Source organism: Poecilia reticulata, linkage group LG11, assembly GCF_000633615.1.
Source record: "Poecilia reticulata strain Guanapo linkage group LG11, Guppy_female_1.0+MT, whole genome shotgun sequence".
Classification (NCBI taxonomy): Eukaryota; Metazoa; Chordata; class Actinopteri; order Cyprinodontiformes; family Poeciliidae; genus Poecilia; species Poecilia reticulata.
In genome coordinates, this window is record NC_024341.1 from 3,386,879 (window position 1) to 3,403,290 (window position 16,412).

Sequence of the window (16,412 nt, forward strand, 5' to 3'; positions counted from 1 at the left end):
ATTCCCTTTCAGCTGCTCTCCACAAACACCAGCATTCACCTGTGCACACATGAGCGCAGAAGCACCTGTGCGTGGCGGGGCTCCGCGTGGAGCAGCAAATATGTCTGTTCCCAAGACAACAGGAGATAATAGAGGCATTATAACCGGGCAAACAGATTACACAGTTCAGCGCCGAGGCAGGAACAACACATCCCATCAATGACATCAAAGGAATACTCCAAAGAGGTGGCACAGTTTACACCACTTTGGGACTTGTAGTTTTCTCCCGTAATCTACTTCTCCGGTGACCGGAGGTGTATAATGTGTCCGAACTCACCAGCTTTTACAGGATAACCACCGAAAAGCTTTTTTCTCTCAGTGAATTAGATCAGTGGTAGATGGCACGCAAGTGGACATTGTTCGATGCCATAAATGTCACCTGGAATGACGTTCAAAAGGTAATCTACAGGACATGTGAGTGTCCATGAACCTCCCAGGCAATGATCTCGTGTTTATCGTATTGGCGATGTAAGGAACTCTCCCTTTTTTTTTTTGGTCCATTTATGACTTCCTGCCTGGGTCTCATCAGATACAGGTAACAACTTCTGACTTTTAAATGCTGCCAAAAGTAAACAGCTTCAAAAATCCCAACCAAACTGCGGCGTGTTAGACGCAGCCTCATGGTCGTTCTCATAGCGGCTTGTTGAGTAATCACCCAATATGCTCTGATGTGATTGCAGCGACGGAGGCCTGCTCTGTGAAAGCTCAAAATGACCAAAATTCAGTTGGTATAATGTCCTGGAGTGGGAAAGGTAATGCTTAAAGACGAGCTGCTGATTAGACCTGGGGTAATCTGTCTGAGCAGAGCAGCACCGCAAATAAAATAAAAGCTTTCATCTTGTCACAGCTGCGGCTGTAATTCATTACATTCTAATTACTCGCCAAGAAGAAATTTATGCAATAGGAAAAAAAAAATATAGATTAACTTGCTCTTTTAGATTATGATGGAAAGATGGAAGGAGAGATGGTTATACAAATATGTGCCTTAATGGGAGTATAATCTGCCTTATTTGATGCTAAAAGCCTTTTTTACGACACCCTTTGCGTATTGTTATCTCTGTAGATACCGTCTGTTAATGCCTGAATTAGAGGAAAATCTAAGAAGAAGCAAAGGTGGAATTCAGCATTATTTCACATGACTTTTTAGGTTGTCACAGATTGGAAAGACCAAGGCCAGCATTCACAAAGATTCTCAGTTCTCCCAGAGCATTCCGACCTTAGCCTAAAAATTCCTGCCAAGCAGTGCTAGCTTCAGAGGGATTCATTCAGGTGCTGAGTGAGGAAATGACGGAAATTCCCATCTCCGTGAGGAACCACACCTAGCAACCAAGTCGTTGCTAGGTGTGATGCAGTCTTCTACATGCTGTGACAGAGAAACAACTTACCGTTAAGGGAAAACCGGTGGCTTTGCTGACTAGCCTTAGCATTCTGCTATCAGGAAGAAGCCGCACCACAGCAGAGATAAAGTGGGGGAAACGGAGGGCGGGGTGAGCAACGCCACACAGAGGGTGTTTGACAGCTCTAAGACCCACCTCCTGCTTCTGATTGGTTGTTTCTGGTGGTTAGCACGGGGAGATGGCAGTAGAGCTCAATTTCTTTTTTCACAGATTATCTGTCTCATTTTAAACTGTCAACATTGCGACAATTTCAACAAATACGTAGGAATTTTTTTTAAATAAAATGTATTTACTGCAGATTTAAGGAGTTGACCTTTAAAGAGTCTTTAGCAACTTTTATGATCAGTTAGCATAGCTAACACTAACCTGGATATTTTCAACAGGATGCCAGCGTTTCCAACTCTATTATGTTTCATTAAATACAAACTTAAAAACTCAAAAAGAGGTGGCAACTTTGTTGCAACTGTTCAGCTTTTCTGCTGTCTCCTAAAGGTCTGCTCTCTCTTGCTTTGTGGCAGCCTGAATGAGCTCCATGGATATCTGTGCATGCTGTAGAAAATAAAGTTACATTAAATACCTTCTCAGACTGAAAGTAGCTAACACAGAGACTTCTTCACTCTCTAGCAGCATCTGTCCTGACTAAAGTTGTTTTCAGCTGCTGCGGTGTGTTTGCTGATTCTCATTGTCCAGCCGGATGACCGTCAGGACGAATCATGCTGAAAATCCTATAGTCACCTGTCGATTTCTCTGTGCAGCTCTGCCAATATAAAGCTCCATCATATTTATTTGTCTTGCACCAGTGCAGGTCAATATCCTCGCCGTGTTCTGTTAGTGGAGCAGTAGATCACATTGTTTGAGGAAGACACTCTCCCTGTGCAGCATGTTATTTATTCGACATGCTTCAAAAGAATGTATCTTGAATTGATGGTTTGACAAAGAAAAACAAACTCTATCATTAATGTGACAGAATCTCTTCTTAAGTAAAGAAACAAAACGGCACACCAAATATGAGTTGTGTTTTCAACTCAATCTTTCAATGTGAAAGATTGAAATTATGCGCTGGCAAGGAGGAAAACAATGAAGAAAGTCAATGTGTGATAAATACCTTACTCAGTTCAAGAGCATATTTGAAATTTGACGAATTTTAGAGAGAGGCGTGATGACGTTTGTACAGAATGACTTCACAACTCCTGAGTATTTATCATAGTTTGATTCTTCAGACATTATTCCCGTTCCCCAATCTGCAGTACTATTGTTTTCATGATATTTTTCCTGATTTGATCTTTTTTTCTGTTTATGTTGGGAAAATGTGCTGTTGTTGTGTATGACTAATGTTCCAGACAGTCATTACAAAACAGAGGAACATTTCCTCTGAGCGTCTAATACATTGAAATGATAATCTCATATCCTGTCCACAGATATGTTTTAGCAAACATGGCACCATTTAGTGTTTATTGCTTCGTTCTCTGGTGGGCTACAGCGCCACCCATGGGCCCGGCAGACCTACTACATCAATTTCTGTAGTTCTGCCTCCTGTCCAGTGCAGATTTTCTCTCTCTCTCTCTCTCTCTCTCTCTCTCTCTCTCTCTCTCTCTCTCTCTCTCTCTCTCTCTYTTTTTTTTTTGTTTTTAGTTTACAAAAACATACTGTTCTCGTCTTTATGTGGGTTGTTTCCAGATTTCCAGGTTAAAAGTGTTTAAAAGTGAAAGTTTAGTTATCTCTAAATAGAGCTTGGAAATATGGACTTTAAATTTTAACACAAAGTTTTGTGGAACTAATGTGATGACAATAAAAGTGATGACAATAATTGTTTATTAGTTTTATTAGACCGCTCTTGAAAAAAAATGGTACACATGGTAGGACAGCAGTCACAGAAGAACATAACTGTGACTTGTCACTGAACTGCAGACAGTACCTACATTTAATCATATTTTCACATTTATTAGAGGAGACCATAGTGAAGCTAGCAATGCGGATAGTTTGGGGCTGTTTTTAATATCGTTAATTGGAATTTATTTACAACCATAAATCAAAATTCTCATAATAACATTATCACAATAGACAGTAAACATTAAGATAAATGCCTACCCCCACCTCCAAACAGAATTTTTAACATCTAAAAGATTTCTAACTTTCAAAGTGAAGTTGAAAATATACAATCTAGTGTAGATATTGTCTGGAGAAAAATACATCTAAATAAATTAGTTCTGAGTTGTAAAAATCTGAAGTACAATTTGAGTTAACTAGAGCCGCAGAGTTTTTATTATTTACAGGACTTTCCCTTTTCTCAGCCATGTTGTCTTTATTGATTCTACTTGCTTAGTTTCATATAATAAAGTAAAAACACCTGAAGTTTCACAGTAACAACAAAACTGTATGATTTCTGGAAGAGAGAATGGAAAGCATTGTTCCTTTAATCAGGTTTGGTGCAAACAGCAGCAGGCCTGATTACCTTGGGCTTCGTATTGACGTGTTTTGTCATGTAGATAAGGTTTTTTCCATTTTCATTTGCGCTATGAGTGGTAAACCAGCACCAGATCTGTGCAGCAGATTGGACAGTGAATTAAGCGGCTTCTTTAGTTCCGAGGTTTGGCCTGAGATACGATCAGTAAGGATAATTGTCCCTTTCCGGCAAAAAAAATCTGTCCTGTTGATTTCCATTTGTCTGATGGAATCAAAGTTTTATCCCTGCTTCAACCTGGATGTGTAGCATAAAATAATGAACTGCTAATGCAAACCGGGTCATTTAAAAAAAAGCAGCGCTTTATAAACATATTAGCAACTTTACATTGTAGCATCTTTGGATTAATACCCGGTATTGATTTTCCAATGCAAATTTGGTCTTTATAAACTGTGATAAATGTTATTTAAATGGCTTCTGTGTCCTGCTGAAAACCTTGATTTGGATTGGTTAGCATGCCTGGCAACTCACCCGCTTTTCTACAGTGGCTTACCCTAAAATGATGGAAGAAATTAAGGAGAAATATAAAATCACAATGTGATGCAGCGTACAACCATGAAAGGAAAGGTGATGAAATATGATTAAACATTTCTAAAATAAACCAATAAATTAAACCTAGTAGATGAAATCTGGCTTTAACTTGCATGAATAAATTACAGAAAATATTTATTCATGTTGGGTTTAATTCATTGGATGAATGCAATGAACCTTTCCCATGTACAGTGCTTATAAAAAGTATTCACCCCCTTTGGGTTTTTTTATCCTTTATATTGTTTTACATTTCAATCATAACAAACAGCTGCTTTTTTAAGAAAAATATGTACTTGAAACACACTGCACACAGGTGATCTCCTTTCAGTCATCCATACCACCAGTTGGCTGGACCTCTGTTGAGTCACTTTAAAACTGGTGAATACTTTTGCAATCACGTTTTATGTAAAATATTTTTTGTCACTTTATAGAAATCACTTTTCCTTTTGGCATTAAAGGATTTCTTGGTCATTTTTTTCTGATTGATTTTGCTGATGATTGATCAGCAAAATCAATCATGATTTTGCTGATCATGATTGATATGGAACAGGGTAAGGCATCCAAAGGGATGAATATTTTTATAGTGACATTACCTACTGAAATCCAGCCTCTTTTTACTTGTCTTAGACAAATTATTGTTCGCATTTTAACAGCTGTAAGATGTCTCAGTAAAGCCGTAGCTTAGCTTGTCAGATGCACCTACTTTGGAAATGTTTTAAGAAATAATTCAAACAGCATATTCGGCTTCATTAATCTGCAATGCGCATGCAAACATGAATTAAGCGAAGCCGTTCCTGGTCCAGCTCTCTCTTCTGAAAGGGCATAACTAGCAGATACATGAGTGGGTAGAAGGCCCGATGGGGAAAAAACAGAATCAGTATTTGAGAGCACAAACCACAGATCTCATTCAGGACATTTAAATAAATATGTTTCCTAATATTGTCTCGCTGTTTTCCCCAAAAAATGTGACGTCTGTCACAGAGAGTGCTTTCATGGAGCGACGATCCGCCAACTGACAGGTGGCGTTTCTTGGCTTCGACTTGAGTTTTAACGTCGGCAGCAACAGCGTTCCGTAAAGAGAGTTGATCGATATGACTGTTTAAGAACCGTAGCTCTTATTCATACTGCAATCTCTCAAGTGACTTTGTACATAAGATGAGATACACACAGAATCACTTGCATTTCCAAAATTGAATCAAAACATGGTGAATGAGTTCCATTGTTAACCCCACAGGTTGGTTTTCCAAAGTATTGCGTGTGAGTCAGCAGCTTGAGGTCTAAATATAAAGTCTAATTAAGCTAAAAGCTTTACTGGCGTTCCCTCTATGACTCTTTCCCAATCCCTGCTCCAAACTCCTCTGCCTCACCGGAAACTTCTGACTAATGGGACACCCCTTCACTTTAATGTTGGGCCCCAAATAAGATTAATGAGCAGGCACATTTCTGTGGCGGCCACCTTATTCAATACCTCACCTGGCAGCGCTCACAGACTCTTACTGAGATTTTCTATATGGTCCTGTTTGTAAACAAAAGCTGATTTGGGGTCAGAAAGTAAAATAGAGGTGACTGCAGCTTCAAAACCAGAAAAAAAGATTAAAATCTCTTGAATTCTTAGCATTTTGTCACATTGTGACCCTAAATTTCACTGTGTTTTACTTGGATTTTATGTGATAGACCAGCAGAAAGTAGCGCATAATATGGTTTTCAAACTTTTTTACACAGTTAGGTAAAAATCTGTTCAGCCTCCTTTACTATGATATCACTAAAACATATCCAGGTGTAACCGGTTACCTTCATAAGTCACCAGTTTAGTTGTTAGCGTACAGCTGTGTGTAATTCAAACTTAAATGGGGGTGATTTTGACTGATTTGATGGAGGAGACACAGAGTGAGGCTGTGAAACATTTTCCTAAACTTTGAATTTGTCATTATGGATTGTTTAATAAAGCATCCCCAAAATCAAAACATTGCAGAAAACTCAGCTCAGGTGGAAATGTCTGTTCACTGGACAACTGTTACAGTAGTTGGGCATTCTGTAAACCTGGAGACAAGAAAGCTACCATTGAAAATAAGCTCCACAGCATTCATGTTGATGAAGATGCTCTGGTTGCATGAGAACAGACTTACACTTTGTCGCCAACTTGCAACATGTTTGGAAAACCACTGCAACCCTGCATATCACCTTGAACATCCCATCTCCACTGTGAACCACGGTGGTGACTGCATAATGCTGTTATAGTGGAATCGCAATGGATTCATTTATGTCAAAGTCAATTTAATGGGGCAAAAATGGTCCAGTCAAAGTTGAAATAAATTGAGAATCCTTTGCAAGACTTGTAAATGGATGTCCACCAACTCTGAGGTTTTAGGTCTTTATGTGTTTAAAAAAAAGAAACGAGGGTTACAGGTTAGGATTGGGATTAGGATTAGGGACCAGTAACCATTTGGGTGAGAAATCCCATTCATTTGCACTCTGACTGTCACATTTTTCCCAAATGGAAAGAAATGAAATTCCTGTGAACTGGCAGTGGATGTCAATCTCTCCCTGATTTTTGCTCAAAGCCAGTTTTTCATCAGCTGGGTTTGCATTTCACCCACTTGGCATGCAATTAGCTGCCTCCCTATGGTTTTCTGGACCAGGGAATTTTTGACCTCTGACATAAAGTCCACACCTGGACTTTATGTCCACCTGGTGGTTCAACTTTCTTTCTACTTTCTAGGGGTAGAAATTTGAAAGTCATGTTTTGTTTTCCTCGTTGTGTGTTTTCTGTTTCTATTGGTCGGTCATGGAAAATCCTGAAAGCATCTGTGGTTCATCAAAGGGTTATAAATACCTTTGCAAGGTGTTTATAATTAACTCTGTTTTCATTGCTAATTTTTCTCGTTTTTTTTTTTATTGTTGTCTTCAGGCTATGGGCATGCAGCGCCTGGGACCGATGCGGGGAAGGCCTTCTGCATGTTTTACGCTGTCCTCGGAATCCCTTTGACCCTCGTCATGTTCCAGAGCCTGGGCGAGAGGATGAACACGTTCGTCAAGTACCTCCTGAAACGCATCAAGAAGTGCTGCGGAATGCGCATCACGGACGTGTCCATGGAGAACATGGTGACGGTGGGATTTTTTTCCTGCATTGGCACGCTGTGCATCGGCGCCGCCGCGTTCTCCCACTATGAGGACTGGAGCTTCTTCCAGTCGTACTATTACTGTTTCATCACGCTAACAACAATAGGCTTCGGAGACTTTGTGGCCCTTCAAAAGAACCGGGCCCTCCAGAAGAAGCCCCTGTATGTGGCCTTTAGCTTCATGTACATCCTGGTGGGCCTGACGGTCATCGGAGCATTCCTCAACCTGGTGGTGCTCCGCTTCCTGACTATGAACAGCGAGGACGAGCGGCGGGACGCCGAGGAACGTGCCTCTCTCGCTGGCAACCGCAACAGCATGATCATCCACATCCAAGATGAGTCGCTGCAGAGGAGCCGGCGGCGACGGGAGCTGTACAGGACGGAGGTGACGGACCTGCAGTCGGTGTGCCCATGCATGCACTACCATTCGCACGACTATGGCAGCTCTAGTGGCGGGATTGGAGGCCTGGGTTGTGCCTTTTCGCATCAGAACTCCTTCGGCTCGCAGCTGAACCCCAGTCAGTACTTTCGCTCGGTCTCCTACAGGATCGAGGAGATCTCGCCCAGCACCTTGAAGAACAGCCTCCTCCCATCGCCCGTCAGTTCAGTTTCTCCCGGCCTTCACAGCTTCACGGACAATCACCAGCTCATGAGGAGGAGGAAGTCTATCTGAGACTCGGCGCTCACCGGACCAGTGAGTGGTCGCATTTTATACACAAGGTCAAACATTTTCAATGCTGCTCTTCACCAAGATTTTTATTTTAGCACCTTTTACCTCCCCCCCCCCCAACTTCCACGAGTTTGGTTGTACGTACTTGCTGCGAACGGATAAGAGAGACTGGGCGGAACAGCAAGACTGGACCCAAACAGGATGCAAAGCATGAAGCATGGATGTCTATTTTTTCAAGAATTGCTTAATTTAAAGAGACACGACACAAACTACAAACTTACTTATTACAGATTTACACAATAAAATGAATACATGAACTTTGGTTACGTACTCGATGAATGCACACTGAGAGAAATGCTATTTTTCAAAAGGAGTTTGCTTGTTTCACTTCAACTTGAAAAGATATTTGTTATGTATTATCCCATTGCCTCGCTGCAGACAGAGAATTCAAGAATGATCTAAAGCATCAGGTATTATTTTCTATAAGCAATCATTTACTCTGATGGTTTCACCTCACGTTAAGCCAAAATATTGTTGCCAATATTAGCATGTGACTTGGATGTCATTTACTTAGTAGTGTGCCATGGGTTTGTGACCTTCTTTAGTCTTTTTTTTCCCCCATGGTTTCTGTGTAAGTGTCTTTTGTGTGTGAATCAAAGGATCATACTGCTGGTATTGATACTTCCTGCTGATCTACAAACACTGGGTTGAAACTCAATAGCTTTAACTTCACCTGTAGCCTTTTCACATACATAGTGACCTAAAGGGAACCACAACAATCACAACACTGACAGTTTTCTAGTTTCTTCCCATCAGAACAATTGATTTTTTTATTATTATTATTTCACAGACGTTCATGTCATCTTAATGAATATTTAGTACCATATCGCCTACTGGCTCACAGCTTGAAAGCCTTGGTTTCAGATCTTGGCAGGTGCCAGAGGTCCTCACCTTGAACTCATCGGTTGGCATGATGTACTCCCACTTCCAGTCAAAGTCCAAAAACATCCATGTTGGTTTAGTTTAACTCAAATTAATACCTAAGTTTGAGTTGGAGGCTGTTTATTGGCTGTTTGTTATGAAAACTAGAAAAACTGCTGAGTTAAAGACAACCCAATTTGGATTTTTTTTCTCCCCAAAAAACTTTCTCCTGGATCAAATATGAATCAGTTCAGGTCTGATTTGAGTTCACACCACAGCGACAAAATATGGATTTGATCCATCAAACCGGGTTAGGTTGTCAACTCCCTAAAACAGGTTACTCACTAATGTCTAATGTCTCGGCCAGCAATGAGCTGATTGAAAACAATGTGTTTGGGTAAAAATGTTGAACTACATCAAGCTTGAGGTCAATTTGCCCTTTCATCAATTTCAACCTGCATTTGTGTTTGCAACACTAGTTTATACCACTATGCCTAACATTTTGTCATTTCGGTTGTTTATACGTGTCCTTAACACAGTGTTTATTTCTGTTGCTTAAGTGTGAAGTATCGCCTTTCTATTTAGGCTTTACAGTCAATTCTTTGGTCAAGGTGTGAATTTTGAACCTAGCTTGCACTAGTTTGTGCTATAGCTACTTAGCTAGTGAAGCCTGGTGAAGTCTGAAGGGAGGAAACTTGTTCTCTAGTGTGAACTAAAGCCATGAACACTACACACTGACAGGAATAACATTATGAAGCAGCTCTGTCATGTCTTATTTCAACCTGATGAATAGGTCCAGTCAGACCAGTCAGGATGTTATGTATTTTATGTTCATGAAAGAATGAAGTGAAGAATGGTTTAATATTAAATCAGAGGTTTTGTTATAACTACTTAGATTTCCAAACAGCATCAATTCACCATTTTAGTGAAAGTAATAACCCAGCAGTTGTTTTTTTTAAAGATTAAGTGGGTACGAAGAATAAATAAATGCCTTAGGATGGTTGACGTGTCATCATAGACTCTGAGCTTTTTTTCCTGTTGTATGTTTCAGCCTCGACTAAATTTTACCTTCAATATAATTTCATTTACTGTGTTTCCATCCAGCTGTAAAGCAGATCAATTTGAAACCTTTCCATTTGCTCTCATGCTAATGATCTCCATTTAGGGAAAAAAAAAGAAAAGAAAGAAAATCAACCCAAGCAACAGCGAGAGCCACTTTGTACAAACACAATTTTTCAAAAGGAGCCAATGGTGCCAACCTTTCTGATGCACAGTTTTATAATGCCCACAAAAAAATAAAAACAGAACTGAACTGCAAAACATTTTCTAGAACTACACTTCTGGCTAAAAACATTCTCTAGTGATAAATGTCATAAAAATGAACGGATTTTAATTATGCATTTAATTATTATTCTTTTTCTCTCTCCCAGGATGTCAGCACTACAATTATTACTGCAATTATTTTAAAGGGGCAGTATTATGTAAAATCGACTTTTTTGCATCATGTTATAATGTTTTCCCTCATCAAAAACAAACCTGGAGTGTTGCTTTGATTCTTTCATGCAGGTTTTAGAAATCTCCCATGGCAACCATTCACCTGTGCAAAATGCCTGGGTGGACCTAGCTCCGCCTTTGAGGCGCAGATCCTCTTCAGAACTGCAATTTCCATGTTTCTGAGCTTCCGAGTTTTCCCGACTAGCTCCTTCAAATTAGTCAGCAGCAATTGGCAAACACCTGGTGGAACTGAGCATCTGCTGAGCTCATTGTAGGAGCTTCTGCTCAGAGCAATGTTGGCAAAAATCTTGTTGAAGGGTTAATGGAGGAGAAATGCTGTGATGACTTCCTGAAGGCGGAGTTTCAGAAAGAGCAGTTTTTAAAGAGACAGAGGCCCAATTTCAAGGCATTAAATTACAAAGTAACATTTCTTTTAAGGCATATTTGATTTATGCGTTTTTATATCAACTGAAGGAAACATAGTTTCTTGATTGTGCTATACAATGGCACTATGGCTGGAAGACTCATTTTACTGCCCCTTTCAAGACATTGTTGGGTTGACGTGGTGTGTTGTCCAATTGGGGGGAAAAAAATTGTTAAAACAATATCATACAAACGCAAAATTAATCTGACATTCACACATAAGCTGAGTCTGTAATCTCCTTGCCTGATGTGTAGGTTCTAGATGTTGTTTGAAAAGGTGATTTATAAACTGTTACTACAAATTTGAAACTAAATTTTTATTCAGTACCAGCTGAAAGAAAAAATCTTGAATCTCAGTGTTCAAATGTGAACTCACAAATTTGCAGTAAATGTTTGTACAGTGGTTTGAGTTTTAATCAACGTGACGCCGACAACTTTACAACCCCGAAAACCGTCTGAACTTTTTGCCATGCAGGGCCAAAAATTTTTGAATTGCAAACACTTGAGGGCCACAAAAATTACACATGTATATTTTTAAGCATTTTTAAAACAAACTTTTTGTGCCTTTTTTTAATATATCTTTTCAATAATAAACAAAAAAAAACAATTTTATTAACGAACAAGATGGTCGGATGTATGTAGAAAACGGATCAGTGAATCTTTGTAGAAAGAAAACATAAACTTCATGCAAGATGACATTAAGTGGATTTTTCTCTCTTTTTTCTTTTTTTTAACCAAAGTGTAATTAACTCGTATATCTAAGTCTTCTGGACCCTTCACAATAAGAGCCATGTTCCCAGGTAGCCGAGTCCTTGTCCAGCTGCTGGGGTCTGACGGTGCAGAAAGCAGAGCTGTCTGTCGGTGCTGACGGGGAAGCGGGCCGATCCAAACAGACAACTCCTCAGGTCTGAACGCACTGTGGGGCCATTAAGGAAACGTGATGAAAACATCAGCACTGAAACAAGCTCACGTACTGAGAGTGAGTTGATACGAAGTGTCGGCCGAAGACGGCAGATAAGGGAAGGCTTGATCGCAGCAGGATGATCCTTTTTCTGTTTTGTGTGTAAAATATCAGAAGATGAAAGGGGACATGGATTGTTTTTAAGCTGGAAAGAGTTGAAAGTGCATGAACTTGATGTGTGGAATGGTTCAATCATTTTCCTTATGATGAGGAATCTTTAACAGACAAATGTTTTGCATTTCTTTTGCCAAAGTCCCTTCCTTCCTAGTTCCCATTCAAGCGAATCACACAGGATTGTTCTCAGGTTTGATTGAATTTTTTTTGTTCTCGGCACAAACACAGTCCCATAAGTGCAAAGCGCATCAGCCAAACTAAACTACACAATGTGTCTATATAAATATGAGACCCACATCAGGCGACAGGGAAATTTCTCGTTTTTGTTTGCAGAGGCCTGTGCAGCAACTGATGCAGAGAATCAGCTCTGGGAATCTGCTTGAATTCCAGCCATGAACGTAAATTTAAGAGAGAATTGAAGAAGGAAACGTACCGTCATGGGGGATCAACAGTGCCTATCAAAAGTATTCATACATTTTTAACTATTTTGCATTTTGTCACATTACAACTACAAACTCAATGGAATTTCATTTTCCAAAAAAACAAATAAATAAATCTGATAATGGTGGAAAACATGTGTATTTCATTACTCCTAAAACAAATCCTTTATCAAACAATGTTTTTTTTTTTTGTCTCTTAATTAGTGGAAATATTGATGTTGATGAGATTTTCTCCAAAATAATAACCTTTTTTAACCTTTATAGCTCCACTGTTGAAAATGAGGCTCTAACATTCACAAATGACAGTGAAATAAAATCCAGTCCAACATCTGGTTTRAGGTGATTCSTCTGGATCCTGTTGGAGGAAAAATATCCCAACTTCAGAAAATGAGCTTTAACCTAACAGAGCTCTGTGGTTCCTCCTATCAGTATGAGAGTCAGGGTGAGGAGGCGCCATGTTAGGAAGAGAAGTGGAAGCTGCAGGATCTACAGAACAAACAGGGCATGATGCTGTTTGTTAAGCATCATGAACAAACAGCATCATGACCTGTTAGTTTTAGCTAAAACTACATTCATTTTAGCAGTTTAAAAGCTAAAATGAATGGTTATATGCCAGACATGGAAAACTGGCATGCACTCCATGCCATGATGTTCAGAATTTAGGTCTCATGGTATCTCAACATGTTAACATTGCAGCCAGTAAGCAGCACAACTGTTACTGTCATTGGCAACTTTATGGAGAGAAGGAGGGGAAAAAAACGGCCACTTATAGTTTGTTGCAACAGGAAATGTGGAAAAAAATTTAACGTAAGATGAGTCTAATGGTGATGTGTAGAGGCAGCAGAATCAGCTCTTCAGCCGAGTGGATGTATGGAGTTAAATACATGGTAAAAAAAATAAAAATAACAGGTTGGAAGCTGGTTAAGTCATGAGAATGACAATTCAACTGCCCAACTGACAACTTGTGTTGGGCTACTGAAATACACAGAGGTTTGTTGTAATATGACAAAATGTAAAAAGTTTAAGGGTGTATGGATGCTTCTGGGAGCACCGTGCCTGTCTGTCTTTAAAACCAGTCTAAAATTTGCTGGCATTTTTGGAAAACCTTGTGGACCTTCAAGTTAGAGTGTTATCATCACAGGGTTTTTAACAGGAGTCCAATTCATTTCTCGGTGAGTTGACCGTATCAAATGAGTCGAGCAGAACTCTGTTTGGACGAATGGTCAAATGCCTTGAATCCCGGTCAGTTGTGAGAAATGTAACCAGAGGTTCAGGCATCGTTTTCACTACTACAGTTATTTATAGTAACATTTGGGATACGAAAAGAAAAAAATTCAATTTTTTTCCAAGAATGGACAGTACCTGTGTTTTTCACACAAGCATACGTGCCTTGAAGAAACAACAGTGGAGTGTTTTTAGTCAAGTCGACACGTTTCAACATGGCGGCTTAGAAAACCAGCTTTTCTCTTTAGATCTGAGCTCTGATGAAGACCCGCATGAACATTAACATTCAGTTCTCCACTGACCCTCAGCTTGAGGCCCTGTCTGCTAATAAATCAAACTAGACATTATTACTTTTCACAGTATTTAGGAAATGATTGTTTTTATTAATTTAGGAGATATTTTCACTTCATAACAACTTGGGTTTTATTTTCTAAGGTTTTACTATTTTTACTTGACGGTAACAACACTGGCTTTAAAAATAAGACATATAATCAGCCAGAAATTGTGACTGAGATAAAGAGTGAAGCTTGAATTATTATAACTTCAAACTAAACAAAGCGTATGCATAAGTGATTTTCTGGATCATGGAAGTCAATTTAAAAAATAAAAAGGCTCAGCTCTCACAAATGATCTATTTCTTTTTTTTTTTTTAATGAAACGCAACATTTACATTTTTTTCAATTCTACATTTTTATGTTCATAATGAAGGAGCAAATGTAAGAGAAAAAAAAATCAACATTCGCCCTGACAGATGAGAGATGTTGAGATTTGCAAATCAGTTTGGAGCAAATGAACTCAGATGCAGTGGGTTAGACTGAAATTGTGCAATTTCAAATAAATGTACTGAATATATAGTTTAAAATCAAAACAAGAATCAAGAAAAAATGTACTGATTGCATTAAGTGACTTAATTTTTGAAGGTAGCTATTTTTTTATCCTTTGATTTTTATTTTCTTTTTCCACATTTTTAATCATCTGTCATCCACGACCGCCCGACGTCCCGCCGCCTCGGGTGCAACACATACCACCAGTTGCCTTTGTTTGACATTTTGCTAGACAGAAACTGGAGCGTTACGGAGAAGATGTGCAGAAAACAAAACAAACCTGAAAAAGCTCCACAGAGCTGAAACGGTGCAGCGCCCCGTCAAACAGACACATGAACCACAGCATATAGAGTACAGCCTCAAGCTGCAGGAATGGAGAAATGTGTTCTGGTGGAAAACACTGGTGTCGTTCTGTTTTCCACAGCCCTGGCTTACAAATTCTTCCAACTTGTTTTTGAGATCCCATGTGGGCAGTGTCTCCCAAAAACTAGTCAAGGTTAAGAAGTCGTGGTCGGTACAGAAGAGCCTGAGCTGCTGGTGAATTCAGAGCTGCGTTGGCCAGAGGAAACTTTCCTCTTGGCTCTCCCGTTTGTCATCCGAAGAGAAGAAGTTGGCTGTGAGTAGCTGCATTTCCATCCCAGCTGTCGTCGGAAAAACACAATTTTGTAATTGCGATACTTTATATGGATATTTTCGATAGTTAAGAAACTAAATTAAAATCACACGTGAATACGTTTGTTCACGTGATAAGTCATTAAAAAACATGCCGCTCTTCATCCTCCATCTACTTCCTGTATTGTCTTCTTATTCATGGTTTGTGCCAGTGACAACGTCTGGTTGTTGATCATGTGACTCGCGTGATGCAATAGAAGTGTTTCCATCGCAGTTTGGCAAAATAGACCAATTTCGGTATGGTTGCCAAACCACCCCATCCTATAGCACAAACTCCTTCTTTTTCATCAAAAAATGTGTTTTTTCAAAATAGCTGTGTTTCCATTAAGCAAATTTATGATTGTGTTCCAGTTTCTGCAACTGGGGCAGTTTGTTTGATATTTTGCATTAACTACTCCGCATGCAACAAGAATACTTTTGATCAACTTTTTTCAGGCACGGTGAGGTATTACGTACTTTTGAACGATTTTTCACAGAACACCTCAAGAGATTGCCAAAAAACTAAAAGTCTTCTGGATTGAAATAACAAAGTCGTCGTCCACCAGCATGCTGTCTGCAGAAGGCCGTGGTTCCCTCTCCTTTACCGTTTTGTTTCCTATATGCGTACGGCATGGCCTATTCTAAGGAACGGGTGACGACAGGTGTCCGATTCCGAAGTTTCTAAACCATATGACGTCCAGCTTCTAATTCTTATTACTCCAAGAATAAAAATGCATCAACATCCACGTTACTAATTTTTGACCAATGGATGTAATACACGTCCAAAAATATTACACTTGGTGTTTATTTTTGGAAAATGTCCAAATGTCCCATATTTACTACTTCCAATTTTTTTTTTAAAAATCAGGGATTTTGGGACCTACAGGTAAAAATGATAAAGTCAATGAAATGATGTCTTGAGGACTAAAGCTACATTTCAACTAATTAAGGTTTGTTAAAGAACAAAACAATGATATAAAGCTTCATTTGCATCTTATCATTGAGGACAAAACTACAAGAAGATTCCTTAATATCATTTACGTTTTTGATTTTCAGTAAAATGAATATTGCCTGGCGAGAGCATCAGAAAAATATGGAAGTGTCTTCAGTTTTCACTTCATGGGTTCATTTGTGTCTCATAAA

The 16,412-nt window shown here is 39.3% G+C and overlaps 1 protein-coding gene across 1 annotated transcript in view; it reads left to right on the forward strand.

Annotated features, from left to right (window-relative positions):
• kcnk9 (potassium channel, subfamily K, member 9) overlaps nucleotides 1-8,534 on the forward strand; it is a 49,317-nt gene extending 40,783 nt beyond the window's left edge. The window contains exon 2 of the mRNA XM_008421347.2: nucleotides 7,337-8,534. Coding sequence (XP_008419569.1) covers nucleotides 7,337-8,220 — 884 coding nt within the window. The 3' untranslated portion in view covers nucleotides 8,221-8,534. The remainder of the gene's footprint in view (nucleotides 1-7,336) is intronic.
• The last annotated feature ends 7,878 nt before the right edge of the window (nucleotides 8,535-16,412 follow it).